General features: G+C 39.2%; 1 protein-coding gene across 2 annotated transcripts in view; it reads left to right on the forward strand.

Annotated features, from left to right (window-relative positions):
- The first annotated feature begins 5,985 nt into the window (after positions 1-5,985).
- ap3b1a (adaptor related protein complex 3 subunit beta 1a) overlaps positions 5,986-19,700 on the forward strand; it is a 41,140-nt gene continuing 27,425 nt past the window's right edge. The window contains exons 1-15 of one of the 2 annotated variants that reach the window (XM_053648473.1): positions 5,986-6,426; positions 10,155-10,230; positions 11,215-11,289; positions 11,531-11,626; positions 11,760-11,920; positions 12,355-12,421; positions 13,180-13,362; positions 13,756-13,911; positions 14,746-14,843; positions 14,959-15,013; positions 15,284-15,355; positions 15,488-15,550; positions 16,962-17,094; positions 18,291-18,400; positions 19,382-19,558. In XM_053648473.1, coding sequence (XP_053504448.1) covers positions 6,302-6,426; positions 10,155-10,230; positions 11,215-11,289; positions 11,531-11,626; positions 11,760-11,920; positions 12,355-12,421; positions 13,180-13,362; positions 13,756-13,911; positions 14,746-14,843; positions 14,959-15,013; positions 15,284-15,355; positions 15,488-15,550; positions 16,962-17,094; positions 18,291-18,400; positions 19,382-19,558 — 1,647 coding nt within the window. In that variant the 5' untranslated portion in view covers positions 5,986-6,301. Of the gene's footprint in view, positions 6,427-6,946; positions 8,490-10,154; positions 10,231-11,214; positions 11,290-11,530; positions 11,627-11,759; positions 11,921-12,354; positions 12,422-13,179; positions 13,363-13,755; positions 13,912-14,745; positions 14,844-14,958; positions 15,014-15,283; positions 15,356-15,487; positions 15,551-16,961; positions 17,095-18,290; positions 18,401-19,381; positions 19,559-19,700 lie in introns of those variants that run through there. The other variant, XM_053648472.1, reaches the window with a different exon arrangement.

Raw genomic sequence — 19,700 nt, forward strand, 5'->3', positions numbered from 1 at the left:
ATTATCAAAAACTGCGCGGGGGGTGGGGGGGCTTTAAAAAAAAAAAAACTTTCCGCCGCGCGCGCACGCACGCAAACACACACACACACACACACACACACACTGTGCGCTCCAAACTGAACTGATAAAAGTCAGTTATTTCGCGCCAGTAAGTATTCCTTGCGGGCCTCCCTAACGGGCACTTCCATTTTAATGTGGAATATTTTGTCATTGCAGGACAGACTACACAGACAACGAGTCATTAAAGAGTGATTCAAAGTCACTGTAAGGAACGCGTCTAGTCTAACACACTACACCCAGGCCCGAGTTAAGGGGTGTCCTGCAGTGAGATGGCCCAGAATCAAAAGTCCAGGAGGTGGCGCTGGACCTGATCCAACACTCTGAAATACAGGAAAACACACCAAACTTCTAGGCTGGATCAGGTCTGAGTACACCCCTCAGACTTTTGGTTCTGCAATGAGGGGTACTTGTGTGAAATTACAGGTTGCTTATCATTGTGAATTTGGGAACCATACTGTATATCCACAGGGCTCGACTGAGAGGCATGTGATGGGACGTTGTCTCCACAGTAAAGAAAGGCAATTAAATCTATTCTAATCACGTCGATTAAGATTTATACAAATAGATATATCTAGATTTCTTAATTGCCTAATCACTGTTTAAAACTTGCCAAATTGAGTTTTTTCTTCCCACCACCACTCCCAAAGAAATTCTGAACAGTTCTGCCTGCTGTTGCTGAAAGTTAGGAGGATAATTCTCCCCTGCAGTTATATGGGTGGGGGAAAAAACAACAACAACATAACATGTTAAACTACGTTCACATGTACAGTCATTTTCATTAATGAGAACTGGCACCATGAGCATCAGCGCCCATTGGCAACTAGATGTGGGCGTGTCCAGCAATGTGATAAAACTGAGAAAAGTTTAACTTTATGCAAATGTCTAGCAACTACCAATGGGAGTGAAGACAGTGCTCCATAACAATGAACAATAACAGAAATAAATATGAATAAATATTTCAGATGATTTATTATTCTAGGAAAGGATGAAAATACATGAAGCGTAATTTCCAGAACTCACTCACCTTTTTAAAACCACGTGGCTCCTCATTGATCTTGTGTTGTGTGCAGATGTGAGTGGCTTGGTGATTTAAGTCGCCTCTCCATCATTTCTTTTAAACCTCTTTTAAGCTCAGTATTTTTATTATTTTTTTTAAACAAAAAATAAAATTCTGGTGAGTTTTTGCATCACCCTGTGAACAGGCTGGAGAGGAATGGCATGCAATGGAGGGTTCACACCATGCTTTTATCACTCAGTCCTTTCCTGTGGAACTCAGGAAGTGTGATGCCAAAACCGGAAATCCTTTGAGTGATGTTCCTACATCCACAAGAAATTGCACATACCACTTGCATGTGGTTCTGTAATATGCAATTTGGGTCACAATTTTTAAAGATCACTTATTAATACATTAAGTCACAAATACCAAGGCTCAGATCACAAACTGTCTGCCATCCCACCCTATCTTTCTCTCTCTCTCTGTCTTTTTCTGTGGATGTACAGTAATGGTAAGAGTGGTATTGGTTACAAAGGAAGAGAGAAAGACCGAGAGATAGAATGAGGATCAGTGCATGGTTAATTACAAATAGCTCATGATTAGACCATAGAAACGCATGTAAAATTCAAAACCTAATATGTTACACAAAAACTGCACCTTAATCTGTTGCAGTGTTGTAGACACGTTACACGCAGTAAAGCTAACATTCCTTCTGGACGATTCAAGAGTCTTCTGGCAATCCTCTCTATGTGGTGAATTAAACAGTAATTAATGGCTTGCTAAATCAACTTCCTCCTTACAATACCATCCCACAGTTAGTTAACGGTCAGTAACCCAGAGCCGTAACCGCCAAGCCACCACTCCCATATCTACATAATCTTCATCACATCTGATCATCTGATCATTATCTGATTGCGTTAGTTTCCACAGAAGTGGTCACATAATGGGATATTTTATTAAAATCATTTTGAATAAAGCAGAATCATGAGATTGTTGAGTGTAAGTATACTCTTATTTTGTTATCTTTCACTGTCTTACATCCGAGCATGTGAACCAGAAAAAGAAAAAAGCTTGTCTCTTCTTCGGATGTAAATAGAAGCCAAGTGGAAGGAATCCATTATGTGCTTTTCACAGCCATAAACACTGCCAAATAAATACAGAGCAGGAAAGAGATTCAAAAGCAGCTCATTAGAAACCAGTAACAAAGAGTCAGTTGTGTCTCCAATGAACCATGAAATACACCACGCTTTCAAAGGGATCGTTCAGTACTCCGGTGTCCACATACCTTATACACAGCAAAATCACCACCAGTGTGAATTCACACCCTACAGTGTTTATATAAGTCCACTGGACTCATATCAACAGTCTGCAACACAATTCGACTCTGGGGATTTTACTGTGTAGTGTATTATAAACACACGTGTGTGTGTGTGTGTGTGTGGGGTGGGGGGGGGTAAATTACAATGAAGTAACACTTTTACATTAATTTCAAACAATTATTTAATTATAATTATTAAATATATTTATTTAATTATAATAAAAAGAATAATTTACACATTTTGCGGGTTTGGCCATGTTTTTATGTTTTTGTTTAAATACGTGTATTCTAATGCATTTCTTAAAATGCAAATATTACCGAATGTGTTAAGGTGATTTGTCAATATAAGAGCCCACAAGTGTGTGTGTGTGTGTGTGTGTGAGAGAGAGAGAGAGAGAGAGAGAGAGAGAGAGAGAGAGAGAGAGACACTAAAGAATGAGGATAAGGTGTTATCACACACACACACACACACACACTGAGGTCATTAGGTATGAATGTGTGTGTGAAGCAGTTACAGTCTAGATAAAGGATGTGTGCAGGGTCAAAGTTCATGTGCCTTTGGTGTTTCCTTCCTCTTTATAGAGGAATAGCCAGATTGGAATAGTAGAGTGTGTGTGTGTGTGTGTGTGTGTGTGTGTGTGTGTGTGTGTGTGTGTGTGAAATGTGTTCACACTAAATACATTTCACTGAAATTCACAATTACCAACTCCATACACACTTTTTTGGCAAAATAAAAAGAATACGTTTCACACAGTGGTCCAGACAAATTCCAGAATAAACTCTCCTTCCATAGTTTGGGAACTCTGCAGTTTTTCCCGTTTTTTTCTCAGCAAATATATAAACAGAAGATTTCCAAATCCTCACATATTTTCCCCTGCATAGAAAGAGAGCTTGTAGTGACGGGGTATGTGCACTTCAGTGGACCTTGGGCCACCCGTGGACAACAGTTTCACCATCGGAGCGTAAGTTAAACAGGATATAAAGTTGATTCTAAACCATATGCTGCACGTAGTGAGTTTCAGATGAGTGCAATGTAGAATTTCAGTTGCACCACAGACTCGTAAGAATTTAGGCTGTAACCCACAAGCGCTGCAACTACTAATGTGTAAAGTGATTATAGACCAAAACTTGTGAAATAGTACTTCACCATCACCAAGCAATCAGACACTATCAGTGTACAATATACAGGAAATAAACTGTGATATAATGTGACATGTGCCCTGTGTGCGTGGAGTTTGAATGTTCTCCCTGTGCCTTGGGGGTTTTCTCCAGTTACTCCGGATTCGTCCCCCAGTCCAAAGCCATGCATTGTAGGCTGACTGGCATTTCCAATTTGTCCATTGTGTGTGAGATTCTGATGAGTTCGTACCCCATACTTTGCTTTCAGTGTCTGGTGTGACCCCCTTGTGCAGCAGTAACTGCAGCTAAATATTTTCGGTAAGTGTTGATAAGTCCCGCACGTTGGCGTGGAGGAACTTTAGCCCATTCCTCAGTACAGAACAGCTTCAACTCTGTATTGTTGGTTGGTTTCCTCACATTAACTGCTTTCATGTGGGTCTATTGGATTAAGGTCAGGACTTTGACTTGGCTGTTCCAAAACATTAATTTTATACTTTTTTAACCGTTCTTGGGTAGGACGAGTTGAGGTGTGCTTAGGGTCGTTGTCTTGTTGCATGACCCGCTTTCTCTTGAGATTCAGTTCACAGACAGATCTCCTGACATTTTCGCTGGTTTCAGAATTCATTGTTCCATCGATGATGGCAAGCTGTCCTGACCCAGATGCAGCAAAACAGACCTAAACCCTTCCATGCACACCATTGTTGTTCAGCGTTCTCCTGATGGTGGACTTGTGAACATTAACATTAGCCAATGTGAGGCTTAGAAATTACCCTGGGTTCCTTTGTGACCTCGGGGACTATTTACATCCTGCTCTTGGAGTGATCTTGGAGTGAAATAAGTGTCATCACCAACAATGTTAGTGTTCACCCCGCAATGTTTTCTTTCTGCATCCTCTTTTTTTTTAAACACGCTCTTCCTCTCTATTCACAGATCCACACAGGGCCATGAACCTCAAAGCCAAATGAGAAATGTGAGTGATAAAAGTGTGAGAAAGCAGTACAAATGGAAAAAGGAGAAACATATACTGCAGACAAAAGTGAGAAAGGAAGAGGAAAAATGTGGTAGAACTACACACAGATTACACAGGGAGATATAGGAGTGTGTCTGTGTGTGTGTGTGGGGGGGGGCGGTGGGAGGGGGGATGTGGGCATGTTTTTATATTTTGGTGGGTACTGACTGTCCATATAAGAATAGGAATGTCTGACAATTTTGACCTTCATTTGACCTGACATTTGACTAGTCCCCATGAGGAAACCTGCTCTTAGATTTTTTTATTTTTTTATTTTTTAAACAGACAAAAAAGTGCTCTTTTTGGTGGTTATGCTTAGATTTACAAGTAGTCATAGAATTAATTAGCTGTATTAATAATTATGCTTACAAGGAAATAGTATGACATGATAGTGTGTGTGTGTGTGTGTGTGTGTGTGTGTGTTTGTGTGTGTGTGTGTGTTTTAAAAGCATTTTTGACTTACGCAAGTATGTGTCTGTGTTTAGGAGAGCAAGTATGATGAATATAACTGCAAGAAATTCCAGAAAATTCCTGACTGAAATAAGAAAGGCACAAAAGTGCCTTTTAAAATGGAAACTTGTATTCCATTTACTACTGATGCATATAAAATAACCAATAAATCATTAAGAATAAAGATAACTAGAATTGACATGAATAAAATCTGCGTGCTGCTTGCCCATGCATGCACCATGAAGCTGCACATGCCAGTCAGTAGGGGCAGCTACATGTGTGCATGCTTTTGTTGACTAATGACTAATGTGACCTATATCAGTAGCCTTAATGATTGTATTCAACTCGAGTTTTTAATAGAATAGGTTTTATGGCAGTCTGTTTGCGTGCATGTGATGTCACTAGAATACCCATAATGCAGCTTTCTTCGTTGAGTGGAGCATTTTAATGCATCACATGCCTATGTTGTAATTCCACTTATTTTGGGGGTTAACGTGCATGTGACGTCATTAAAATACCCATAACGCAATTCTCTGCAGTCAGCCAAGCTTTCTCATATGCCATATGTCTATGTACGGGTAGTTCTGTGGCAACGTGCACGTGACACCATGTGACCCATAATGCAATTCTGCACATTCAGTTAAGGGTATTGTCATCCCCCATGATGCAATTCTCGTAACAGAGCCGATTGTTTTGATGCATGACATGGCTGCAGTGGTTTGGTAATTTCAGGCCACAGCGTTATTTGAAAGAGATCTCAAGTAGGTGTTTGATGGTAGTTTAGTATTCGGTACTTTAATCCTTTTACGGATTCCGCATCACTTCAATGCTCTGTTCGACACGGACGCCATTTTATGTTGAATGTGCTAGTGGACTGAGATGGAGCAGCGGAACCTAGTAACTGCGCAGGCCAGTGCCACTGTGCTGAGAGCCACCGGGCCTAGAAGATAGACTATTCCAACTTTACTGAACACAGTGCGAAATAAATCACCTGAAAAAAGTAAATCCCGGTTAAAAGATAGATCATATATCACTTAAATTTCGTGGTCTATTAACTGAATACATTATTTTATTTTTATTATTATTATTTTTTTTAAATATCGAGTAGTTGTGGAAACGGCCGGTCAGGTGCCTCCATTAGAAGCGTCACGCGCCTGTCATGTGACTTAAACTTCTGCAACTCACACATCCGGTTCTGCGCGTGAAGAAACGCTTCCAACTCCGAGAAAAACTCCGGATTTCATTCCTATATTTTAAACCGGCTTTATAAAAGAAATATAACCAAAAACCAGATTTTTTTTTGCTATTTCCCCTCTTCACACTTAAAAACTGCTTGTAACTTTAAAGGTAAATGTTCGGGATGTCGGCTAACAGTTTGTCGTACAATGACCAAGGAGGAGCGGAGACAGGCGTGGAGGTTGGTCAGGAGACCACGCCGACCACTAGCTTTGGTCTCTTTGCTAGCGACTTTAAAAAGTAAGCCAACAAACAAACAGCTTTCTTTTATTTTACACACTGTGTGTGTGTATATATATATGTGTGTGCGCGCGTGCTAGCACCAGTTGCTGCCGCGTATACACTGCTGACGCGCATGCGCGGAAGGAGCGGAGGCTTGCCATCGCTGTTAGAAATGGGAAATCGCAAGCACTACAGAGATCTGTTCTAATATTCTTTCACGTCTATCAACGGTTTAGTTTGCTTTACATGTATATGTGTGTATATGTAATGTATGTGTGTGTACATGTATGTATGTGTTTGTGTGTGTGTGTGTATATGTGTGTGTGTGTGTACACACATTTGTAGTATGTCATGCTTGTGAATCAGCTTATGAATAACTGTCTAATTTTGCATAAAGAAATGAAACAATTGGGATATTATTCAGAACAATTATGAATTTATAGTCTTTTATTTCTAGACCATCCACAAATTCAGTTAATACTGAAACTGTATATTATACTGAAAGTGAGTGATTTAAGTGAGACAGTGTATTCAAATTCAAGCTCGAAGTGAGACTGAAAATGAGATTTTAAATAATGTATAATTATTAGGGCAATTGAAGAAAAAAAAAATCCCACAATTTGTTGTGAATAATCCTGATTAATCATGTTGTTTTTTTCTTCTTAATACTGAAGCTTTTAATAATGGATATTTAAAACGTGAAATCAGAGAATTAATGTAGAATCAACAAAAAGGAAGTATATTTAAATTCAAACACCATTCATTAATAGCATTTTTTTTTTTTAACTTGGAAGACAAATTCTCTCCTGTAGACTCGGACAGTCCCATCTTCCCATGGGTGGAATTCAGAGAGGTGTTCTCATCGCCTATAAATGAGTTTATTAACCTTTTTCCTATATGGACTTGTACTCCTACTGTGGTCAGTCATCTGCAGGCAGTCTCAGTCAGTACATTAACTATTGTGTTGGAGCGGAAGGTGTCGTGCCAGCTCTGTGTTCAGCAAGTCTGGATAAGAGCCCACACACTTCCTCTGAAAGCGAGGAGAAAGACACCACAATCAGAAAGAGCTGAGACTGTTGCATAAAAAACACTCATGATCCAGCGCAGCACAACCGTCACCTTATTTGCGGTTTTGTTTGCGTTTTTTATTCTTTCTTGTTTGTTTGTTTTTGGATTTTTTTGGTTCTTTGATGGGATGCTAAATCTTAAGGATGGTAGGTTATGTTAAAAGGAAGACTGAATGGAGTTAATGGTTAACAGGAAACTGGCTGAGCTGGAGTTCTGTTAAATGTTCCAAGTTGCTGATTGTATGCAGACAGTGTGGTGGTGGGTGGTATTTTTTTCCCTCTCTCTCCCTTTCTCCAAAATTCAATTTGGAGCTGGACTGCATGCCTTTAAAAGGAATTTGGCCTGAATGCTCGATTGTTGTCTCCATTCCATATTATGAGTTTGATAAGGAGTGATGGACACAGTCCAGAGGCTCACATCATGCCTGATTTGATGTAGAGTCACTCATAAGCGGGTGTCCATTTGTGCCATTCTGTTTCTTGTCCATAGGTGAGGAGGTTAGCAGCGGACACGGCTTGGCTTGGAGAGAACCACAGTCCATACGTGCAGGCTTTCTATACAGAATGTTTTGTGATTTCGACTATGGCTTTAAAAATAGCTTGGTTGAGATTTTAATTTCTTTGCTACAAGGGAATTTTTCTTGTAAATTTTTGTGGACTGGACCTTATCTTAAAAGTTCTCCTTTGGAAAGGAGTCCCTCGTGGATGAGTGCGTTCTTCATGCGTCAATCATTCGTTTTGACTGGAGTGGAAAGGAAAATGTATATGTGAACCTTCAAGTTGATTCTAAAGCATTAGGTTTTGAAACTGGACGTTTTCTCTGGATGGTGTGTGTGGATTTATGGAGAAGATGAACAGTGGGTTGTTTGGGTTCTACTCTGGATCACAGGGTGTTGTGCGTAAGGTGCTGGTTTCTGCAGAGAATTTGCAGTTCACGTTGAGCTCAGACTTCAGCCTTGAAGAGCGCACACTCCGCTGCCATCATGGAGGCTGTCTGGAGGCAAAAACCACAGGGTATTAAATCTCGATACTTTTGTTTACTTTCAGGCTACTTTGTGATTGTTTAATTCAAAGCTTTTCACACAGGGTAGTGACACATGAAGGTTGATTTTTATTGGAATGTAATTCTGATTCTAGTACTGTTATTGGTTCTACTTGCTGATTCTTTCTTAAGAATTTTGTTAGAAAACAAATCAATTCAATAACAATAGAATCAGCATTGCTTTATTATTTATTATAACAAAACACGATGACATTAGGCAGAATGATGCAAGCATTGCTTACTTAACTTGGGAACCACACTTGATTATTAATTAATTAATTAATTAATTAATTAATTAATTAATTAATTAATTAATTAAGAACCGTTTCACTTGATTTGTGTCATCATTTAGCATTCAGTCCTGGTTAAAATACGTCATTGGGGGTTGTGGGACTAGCTTATACAGAATGCATCCTATAGTCTTAAGTAGCCTATTGTTAACAAAAAAAAGTTATCATGGCCTTCTCACCCCATGCATTATCTGTTCAAAATATAGTCTCTCCCTACAACATTTCAGTGGTTTACTTATTTCTGAAAATTTAGTATTGTTAATGCTTTCACATGATTTCACCTCGGCACACTCCAATCAGCAACCGAGCAGGAAGTCTGCTGTGACTGAGGATTAGTACCCTTACAGTCTGCTAAAGTTTTGGCCCTGCTAAAGTTTTGGCCAAGTTTGAAGGCAGCATTGCATTTGTCCTCCTCAGTGTAAGCAAACCCAAACTTCTACCCAACTACAGTTTAGACCAGGATTGTCCAACGTGGCCTGTGGGTCAAGACTGGTATAAGGTTCATCTAACTCACCAAATTGAAATTGTCTTGTGGAATGTACTTGAATTGAGAAAATTCAAAAACAGAGTCTCTGTTGTTCCACTAGGTGGCAGTATGGACTTCATTGCACTGGCGAGCTGAAAATTTGACGTTGTAACCATGTCTCTTCACAACAATGGAGTTACAGATTAGATTAACTGCAGACTGACCCACTGTAGTGTTTTATTTATTTATTTTATTTATAAGTTTAAGCATTTCCTAGGAATCTTGGAATTTTAAAAAAATTCCATCATCTAATAATGAAGTTATTTTGCTTAATACTTCTTAGAATCCCTTTCCAGCTCTAAACTGGCATCTTGCACTCATGAACGTACTGATGGTGCTCCTCCTTCTTTTGCAGTCGCACAGTTTCTCACGGTGTCATGTACGTTGTCAGATGTCATCCGAGTATGCCTTGAAGGAGCCTGCTTTTTTTTGGACTTGCATGTAGCAATCAGACACGCACAAAGGGGGTGATCACGGTCTCATTTTTTTCTGTCTGAATTGATTGTTCACTTGAGCAGCAGCCTGCACGCTGAGATTAGTTGGCTCTTTATTTATTTATTTATTTATTTATTAGATTTAAAAATAATAATAATAATATGGCTGTGTGTGTGTTGAGTGGTTTGACTGTTTCTAACTTCTACAATCCTGTAGCATGCAGTCTGCTCGATTAAATCCAAGACTGAAGCGAATCAGTTGTGTCTGATGAATCAGAGTTGGGTAAATCGGTGTGAAATGAATCCGTCTATGAATAGAAGTGTGTGAGTTTTTGTGTCAGAATGGGTTTCAGTGAAAATTGAATGAAGGTGAATTGAATCTCGTAGGAATGAGGACCTAAAGGAGATGCTGGAGAGCACCAAGGAGTCTCACAAACTGGAGGCCATGAAGAGGGTGGTGGGGGTAAGTGCGTTTCTTTTGTCTGCAATTGAGGGTATGTGAGAAATAATTGTGCGTGGTGGAAATTGACGGTATGTATGTTTTTATATGTAATTGGAGTGTTTGTTTCTGTGTGTATGTTGGTAATAAACCTTGGTGGTAAACCCACAGCCTAAGTGCCTAATAAACCTTACTCGTTTATTTAAATGGCAACAAGCTATAATGAAATTACAGTTGTTAATTTACCACACATTCCACAACAGTCGAGGCAGATTACATGCTGGAGTTCCTTATTGCTGGTTTTTCCACACTTGTGCATCTGTGTGTATAAAGACTAGAGCGATGATAAGCTGTGTGTGTGTGTGTGTGTGTGTGTGTGTGTGTGTCTGTTCTCTCATGATCATCCATTCAGCGATGAAATGTTTAGGAATCACTTCACTCGACGTGAGGTGTATCATACCGAAACCGTGGCGTTTTTAAACATATCCTTTTTGTTCTTCTTTTCTAAATTGTTCAGTACTATACCGAACGCAACCCTTTAGTTACGACTCGTGAATGTCCGTTTTATCCACGTATAGTTTAGGTTGGTAATAAATACAAGCTTAATGCGGTGACCTTTTGACGTAGAAATAAAAGAGGACATTTTTTGCACTCGCATTTCATTTAACACTGGTGATCAGACACGAGGCGGTTTTTTCTGGCAAGAAAAGACACGCAAGTTGAGGAATAGTTCAGAAAGTCCATGCTAATTATTTAAGGCATTCATTGCACTGTTCATCACAAAAAGCTGAACAGCATTGTATTACACTGTGTTGTGTTGATGTGCTGTTTTAAGGATGCATGAGGAAGCACAGTGGTTCACTGAAGCACACGTCTGTTTTAAACTAGTTAATCTGGACAAACTGAAAAAGTTGACCTCCCCGAAAGTCAATGTATAATCCGCACACTGATTACACCTCCTAATAAAGACTCCCCCCCCCCCCCCCCCCCTTTTTTTTCTCCTTTCAGCTGATAGCGAAGGGGAAAAATGCATCAGAGCTGTTCCCTGCTGTGGTGAAAAATGTTGCGAGCAAGAACCTTGAGGTAAGAGCAGCAAAACCTAAATATCTTCCTATATCTTCCCTTCATGAAATGTCTTCAAATATCGCCGCAGCTGACGCAGTGTGCCCTGTTTCTTAATGAAGAGAACAGCCCCACAGTCTGATTTTAAAAAATGATGATGATAATTCCGTTTATGTTCAGATATTTCTTAAAGAGCACAGATGATTTGTGAAATGCGTCAAATATATCTTATTTAGAGTGTGTGGGTGTATCTCTCCTGTAGCTGAAGAAGCTGGTTTACGTGTACTTGGTCAGGTATGCAGAGGAACAGCAGGATCTTGCCCTCCTGTCAATCAGCACCTTTCAGCGTGCTCTCAAGGTAAATCTCACTCACTTTTATTCCCACATTCCCAGCATGCTTTGAGGCTAAGCGTGGAAGCAGTCTTGCTTTTCAAATCAGTTGAATTTGCAATTTTGTTGCCTAAAGTACGTGTACACGCGTGTGCTTGTAGGATCCAAACCAGCTGATCAGGGCCAGTGCTCTACGGGTTCTCTCCAGCATTCGCGTGCCAATCATTGTGCCCATTATGATGTTGGCCATCAAAGAGGCTGCTTCTGACCTTTCACCTTATGTCAGGAAAACGGCTGCTCATGCCATACAGAAACTGTACAGGTACACACACACACACACACACACACACACACACACACACACACGTGCATATCCCTTTTAGTGATGTGTATCTGCAGGCCATCGATGTAAAGCGTCTGCTTGGTTGAAAATAAACCTGCAGTATTAGGTGACTTTCGCTAGTTATGATGCAACAGAAAAAACAATTTAAAGTCGGTTTAGCTGTGTTCACTGTTCTGTATCATAATATTCTCTATTATAAATACTCTCAGATCTGGTCAGCTATAAATTTCTAAGAACACCAATAATTGTACATCAGGACAAGAATAACGAGCGGGCAGAAACTTCTGTAATGGGGTCGTGTTGCGCCTTTATCCGCTGTACTTAGCGAATCTTTACTGAATCTTTACTCTGTAACTGATGTCTGTCTTTTAAGGAGTTTCTCTTGATCCCTTTTGCTCTCATACCTTCCACAGTCTGGATCCTGATCAGAAGGAGCCCCTGATTGAAGTGATTGAGAAGCTCCTAAGAGACAAAAGCACGGTCGGTCTGATGCATCACCTCCTTCAATCACTTGAAACAAATAAAAAGTGCTTTAAAATAAGCGTTCGGTGCATCTTTCATGCTGGCACAATTGAGGTGGCAAAAGCTATTATTAAAGCCAATAGTGTTGCGATGCTTTGTTTTGTTTCGAGGCATGTACCGTGCAACACATTTTACTCTGCTAGCTCAGTTTTATTTTGAACGATAAAGCAAAAGCTTTTATAGTTGCTTGACAAATTTAAGTTTATTGTACAATATGCAAAGAATCATACAGGCGATAAAATTGAATGTAAAAGCAATGGAATGAACAGATCAGAATCTTTTGTTTATAGGAATATGCAGGTGGGGATGTGAATAATTTATTACAAACATAAAATTTTCTCTTTTTTTTTTTTTTTTTAAAAAAAAACCCAGCCGGCTCATCCACATAAACCCTTCTGAGAAAAGCATTGTTGGTATGGCAAGGACAAAAATATATTATTTAGGGACACAGGCCTAAAATTTGCTACACTGCCCACCATTCATCTTTTTTTATTTTTTTTTATTTGAGTACACTTAAGAGGTCTCAAATTTTAGAGACTTACATTTCTCAAGTCCAAACCACAGAGAATATTTCTCTGTTAATATGATGTTCTCTGTGGATAATATCTGTTTGTCTGTGATATCCATCGTGGTGCAGAGTGTAACAGCTGTCTGTAGGAATACATTATGATTGTATGCTTGCGTAGTTGAAAGTGAACTGTGTGTGCGTGTTGTAGTTGGTGGCAGGGAGTGTGGTGATGGCATTTGAAGAAGTGTGTCCCGAGCGGATTGATCTGATCCATAAGAACTACCGGAAGCTGTGCAACCTTCTGATTGATGTGGAGGAATGGGGACAGGTGGTGATCATCAACATGCTCACCCGCTACGCCCGTACCCAGTTCATCAGCCCATGGAGAGAGGTGCCACTGTTAAATTCAAATACTATGATAATTGCGTTTACTTTTTATGCGGCTACATGCGTCATTATGGTGGTACGTTTCACTGTTTGCATCGCCCCACTTGTCTGTGATCACTACATAACTGATTCTTGCAAGTCTAAAATCTAGCAATAGATTGTCAGTGAAACCATGACTACACTTACTATGAGCTGTCAGTCAGGTCGTCATTCCTTTTGAAATATGGAGCTGCAGAAATCATTTCTGATTAAAAATAAGAGTGTTGCGCTGCCTGTGTGAACACGGTCTTATTTAGATGACGGCAGTATAAAACGCAACGCACGTTTCTCGTCATGTTTGCCATTGTCATATCTCTTGTAATTTATATTTTGCCGTTATATCTGCACACATCTGTAGGACGGTGTATTTGATGAAAACTGTGAAAATGCATTCTACGATTCGGATGAAGAGAAGAAAGATGGCGTGACGCAGACAAAACCATACATGATGGATCCAGATCATAGATTACTGCTACGCAATATCAAACCTTTACTGCAGAGCAGAAATACTGCTGTGAGTACACACACACGCACACACACACTAAAAACGGAGCATTTTCAATATTTATCTGCCAGGTTTCAGTCAAAAACAACAAAAAACTCCTCGGTTTGAATAATATCGTTCAACACAAGTTTGTTAGTTATTGAACAAGCATTTACCAGTGCCATGTTGAGAGGTACAGTAAGGACTTCATCAGGGATTCTGTGAGGAACTGTACTCTCTCAAAAACTCTGCTCGCTGGCGGGAAAATGGTCTCCACATGACGGAGACCGGACACTAGACGGTAGAGTACACAGTGCATAGTGTAAGTGTACAGTACGTCATTTGGGCCACAACTTTAGTATTTACTCTCCGATGCGTGTTTTCGGAACAGAAGTAACGTGGTGAGTAAATGCGTCCCGTGCTGCGCGCAGACCGACTAATCCATAATAAGATTCGTTGACAACGATTTCCATAATAGATTATCATCAATTAGTTGTTGCAGCTCTAGTTGTGTGAGTGTTAGTCCTGTAGCATGACTTGATAGTCACTTGGAAAACAAACTGGCTTTTTGGCATGAGTATCAATTCTGTACAAGCGGTCATATATAGTATATTGTGAATTTTGATTATATAGACCATATTGAAATTCCAGTTGTTTTGATTTGCGTAAATCTTGATTTATTTTACTCACCAATTAGAAACTGCAGAAAGAAACGCATCAGGATGGATGGGGTCTGTGTAAATGTGTTTGAGTTAGTGTTGACTGAAACATTTGATAAAATTGACGAGTACATGGTATGTGAGACAACTTTAAAAAAAAATTATATATAACTAGAAAAAATCTCTCTCACACACACTGTCTCAGGTGGTAATGGCTGTGGCACAGCTGTATTGGCACTTGGCCCCTAAGCATGAACTGAACATCATCACAAAATCTCTGGTGCGACTGCTGAGAAGCCACAGGTAGAGACACACGCACACACTCGCATGTAACTTTTCCAAATATTTCTGTGTCTCATATGTGTATATGTATGTATGTATGTATGTATGTATAACTCTTTTTTTTTTTCTCTGTCAGAGAGGTTCAGTATATAGTTCTGCAAAATATTGCCACCATGTCCATTCAGAAAAAGGTACAGCATTTACATTTTATTTAAATATCGCTTGTAATAAACGATTTAAAAATAATAATAATAATTCTGTGCATTTGCATGTTCAGTATTGTCTGTCAGGCCCATTTGTGGTGTCGATCGTGTAGAAATGTGTGCTTTAAATACACACAAATCCAAATGAAAATATGAATGCTTGTGTGTTTTGTTCCGAGTGTGCACATCATTTGCACGTGCGGTTGGTTAAAAATTGGGACGTATTTCTCAATTGTGGAGGGTTTGTGTGTTTTTTAGGGCATGTTTGAGCCATACTTGAAGAGTTTTTATGTAAGATCAACAGATGCTACACATATCAAAACCCTGAAGGTAATTATGCAAATAAGTGTTTTAACATGCAATGTAACTTTCACCCTCAGTACTTCTACCTGTCTGAGAATGAATGTTCGCTGACTTTGATGTTATTTTCCTTCATCGTTATCGTTGACTGTGTTTCGATAGCTGGAAATCCTAACTAACTTGGCCAATGAAGCCAACATCTCCACCATACTCCGCGAGTTCCAGGTAACATTATTCTTTCTTTAGGAAGTTAAAATTATAATGACCTGGTGACAGTTTATACATACGAGCAGTTGTACAAGCTGATGATCTGTTAATAACCCGACTGAGCGCGTAATCGGTAAACCTATAAACGCTTCATGTGCTACAGAATGAAACCACTTAATAGAGTAAAGTGACTGAGGCCAAGCCAAATTAGATTTCTATCTGGTGAAAAGAAGTGAATGAACCGTAAAATTATTGAACTCAATTCCAGACTGAATATTTATACGTTCTGTGTGTGTTTTTGCATTACAATGCTTTCTGAGTGGCAAGGGTCCCCGAAAACGGTAAGAGTGAGAAGCATACAGGTAACAGAATGTTATAGGAGACAAATAATACTTTTCACTTCCCTATGTGCAAGGGCAGTCGGAGAACATTGTGCTCAGACTTGCGTCATTTAAAACACAGTTGACGTTTGACCGATTGAGTTCTTGTAGCATGTTGAGCTGCAGCTATGAATTTGGTTCAGATGCTTTCAGCTTTCCCTTGTGTATTGCTGTGTGCTGTTGCTATGTAGGATATCAGACCTGTTTAACCAAGAATTAAGTAAAACAAATGTAAGGTTTTGGAATGGCCCAGCCAGAGTCCAGACCTAAATCCAATCAGATATCTGTGATGTGATCTGAAGAGGGCTGTGCACGGTTGATACCCTGCCAATTTGACAGTGTTTGAATGCTTTTGCAAGAAAGAATGGAAAAATATTGCTACGTCAAGATGTGCCAAACTGATTGACTTACCCAAAAAGATTGAATGCTGTGATATGATCCAAAGATGCTTAAACTAAATATTAGTTTAGAGTTGGACACATTTCTGCAACCAGGTTATTGTAGACTTTTTTTTTTTTTTTAAATTTAGATTTTTTTCCCCCTAACATTATTCTTATTGTTTTTCGCTTTAGTTAATGGGTTCAAATTTCACAATAAAGGTAGAAAAGGTTCTGACATGATTTTATCTTGGTTTCTTTTTTTTACATCACAAAAACCTGCCATTTTAACAGGGGTGTGCTGACACTTTTTTTTTTTTTTTTTTTTTTTTTTTTTTTTTTTAATATCCAATGTATACATGTTTGAGTAAGCCCCGCCCACAATGCACAGCTTAGGGCAGCACGAAACCACTCTTGAATACATGCCTGAGAAACTGAAGTCAGTTTACCAACAGACGAACTAAAACAATACTAAAATCAACAAAACCAGGCAGATTGTACACTAAAAATCAGAAGTCTATCTAAAGATCCAGCATCTTTAAAAACAAAAAGAACTCAGACTGCATAGTGATATAGATCAACATTGCTAGTGTGGACATCACATATGATGAGACCAACGTGTGTGTGTGTGTGTGTGTGTGTGTGTGTGTGTGTGTGTGTGTGTGTGCGCAGACGTATGTTAAGAGTCAGGACAAAGAGTTTGCTGCCACTACTATCCAGGCAATTGGAAGATGCGCGACCAACATCTCTGAGATCACAGATGCATGTCTCAATGGCCTTGTGCTATTGCTTTCCAGCCAAAATGGTAAACACACACACACACAAAACAAGACACCTATTTCTCATGTATATAGACAAGCATGCACAATAAGTTACAATATTAAGGTAATTTGAGCAAAATATTTGTAATAACTTATTTAAATGAAATGTGTCCAGTATTATAGGCTCCAAAGCATTCCTCATGTACTGCTCTGTTTGTGTGGAAACTTTCTAAAGTTTCCGTTGTATTCGGGGAATATTTAATAAATGTATTAATACCTTGACATCCTGCAGTGCACGCACTCCTCAGTCCTGCAGCAGGAGAGTAACATGTTAGATTGCATAAGAAACGCATGCCCCAAAGTCACATACTTTCTTAGTACATATAGATTTATATATAATTCACTGCATTGCCACTGTATATATACTCTAATATGACACTAAATATACTACATTATAACATGGTTATTTATTTAGTTTTTTTTTTTTTACATTTAATAGCTAACTTAGCTACCTAATCTATCCACCATGTCACTCAGCACACCGACATGATTAACCAGAGTAGATTGCTTTTAAAAAAGTAGTTTACTTTTTGACTGCGGTCATGTTGGATTCCACTTTGTGAGGGTTTTTTTTTTTCTTTTCTTTTTTTCCCCGCCTTTTCTTCTTCTCTTTTTTTTTTTTTTTTTTTTTTTCCCTCTTCAGCATTGCTGATCAGTGGTGTAGTCTTCCTGGTCAGGTTACCAATCAGAGGAAAGTCTTGTATTTGAATGTCCACAGTTGACTGACCTTGCAGTCCACCAATCATAGCTTAGAAGTAGTCCCTTTTTTTTGTGACGAGTTTAAAAAAAGGATCAGAAGACCTTACTGGGTAGTGATGGAAAAAGATAGCGCTAGATTGACGAGTGGATCGGTCAGCAGCATCAGAGTTAGTCTCTGTACCAGTCTGTGCTTTCTGTTTGCCAGACAGTCCTCACCCTTGCCATAACATCACCTATGGTCATGCGCTATGGGTAGGGTTAGGGTTAGTACAGACAGTGGAAATGAGGTTCCTCCGCAGGGTTGCTAGGAGCTGGATGATCTGGGAGAGCTTTGGAGTAAAGCAGCTGGTCCTCCAAATTTGAAGTTGAGGTGGTTTGGGCATCTTTCAAGGATGCGCATTGGTTGGCTTCCGGTTGGAAAGACGCAAAGGAAAAACAGTTCAGTTTCACAGCCTCAAGGGTACTTTGGTTTGTCTTTCAGAGACGGTTGTAGCAGAGAGTGTGGTGGTCATTAAGAAGCTGCTTCAGACACAGCCCTTACAGCATAGCGACATCATCAAACACATGGCTGCGCTGTTTGACAGCATTACGGTGAGACGTACACATGCTTCAAAAACACACACACACAAAAGCTAAGCTGGGATTAGTAATACAAAATATTAACACTGATTCTTGCAGTTTAATGCAATTAATCTTTAGATTTCTGTGATTCTTGCTCAAATCTGGAAAGACTGTTAGTATAAATTGGCAGCTTGATCAGTTTTGTGTAATTCTTTCATGAAGAAAGGGATGAAAATTGCTACCAAGAGAAATCAGTTCCATGTTATCGTTACTAGATGAATGCTGTACAACAAATCACAGTATAAAGGTTGTCTCTATCATGGCTTCAACTTAAAAGGATGCCATTAAATGATTCCGTCACAGCAGATTTGTTTTACTAGGTAAACTGAAGGAGGGAGCTTTTTTAGCAAGACACTGTCGATTTAGTTTGTCTCCCCAGTGTGGTATTAGAAGCGCTTTCTCAAAGGGGGTATTTAGTGTGTTTGAAGTGGAACTTCAAGCACATACTTCAGCTCTGATTCTGCTGAATTCTAAGTAAATTACCTGTGCGATGTATTTTGGGTTTTAAAAATTTTTCCCTGTCATTCTGAGCCAAGAGACCGAGCTAAAGAGCACGCAGCCCCTGAAAATGTTTTTTTCTGGTGTTACCTGTATTGGTGTAGTATAGAATTATTGTTGTAACCACTAAATAGTAATCTAAATAGTTTTTTCATGTGTGGTATATTAACACAATTATCAGATTGGAATGAAAATGTACATAAAATTCAAGCTCAAATATTAAATACAATCATGTGGCTTTTCATTCCCGGGCATCAGGTCAGAGTTCAAAGGCACATTAAAGATTTGTTGGTGTGGTAGATCTAGTACGAGTATATTGTTGTACCACTAGTATCTTTTAATGTGTCTTTTCATTCTGACCTGATGGTCAAAATAAAAATGCACATGATTGTAGTTAATATCAAGCTTGTATCATCTTCTGTCTTGTTTATATATTTGCATGTTTGTGTTTAGGTGCCCATGGCAAGGGCAAGTATTCTGTGGCTCACTGGTGAATATTGTGAGCACGTGCCAAAAATCTCTCCCGACCTTCTGAGGAAAGTGGCCAAGACCTTTACCAGTGAAGAGGACATTGTTAAAATTCAAGCAGTCAACCTCGCGGCCAAACTGTACCTCACCAACTCCAAACAGGTAACGCGCATCGTAAAATTCACAAACCTTAATTCAGTTACTCTTCAGTTATACAGTGTTAAATATTTTTTTCCATGAATGTACATTTCTGAAGCTTGCTGATCCACAGGATATACTTTATTCTAAGGATACGTTTTCTTTG

This window comes from Ictalurus furcatus, chromosome 18, assembly GCF_023375685.1.
Source record: "Ictalurus furcatus strain D&B chromosome 18, Billie_1.0, whole genome shotgun sequence".
Lineage (NCBI taxonomy): Eukaryota > Metazoa > Chordata > Actinopteri > Siluriformes > Ictaluridae > Ictalurus > Ictalurus furcatus.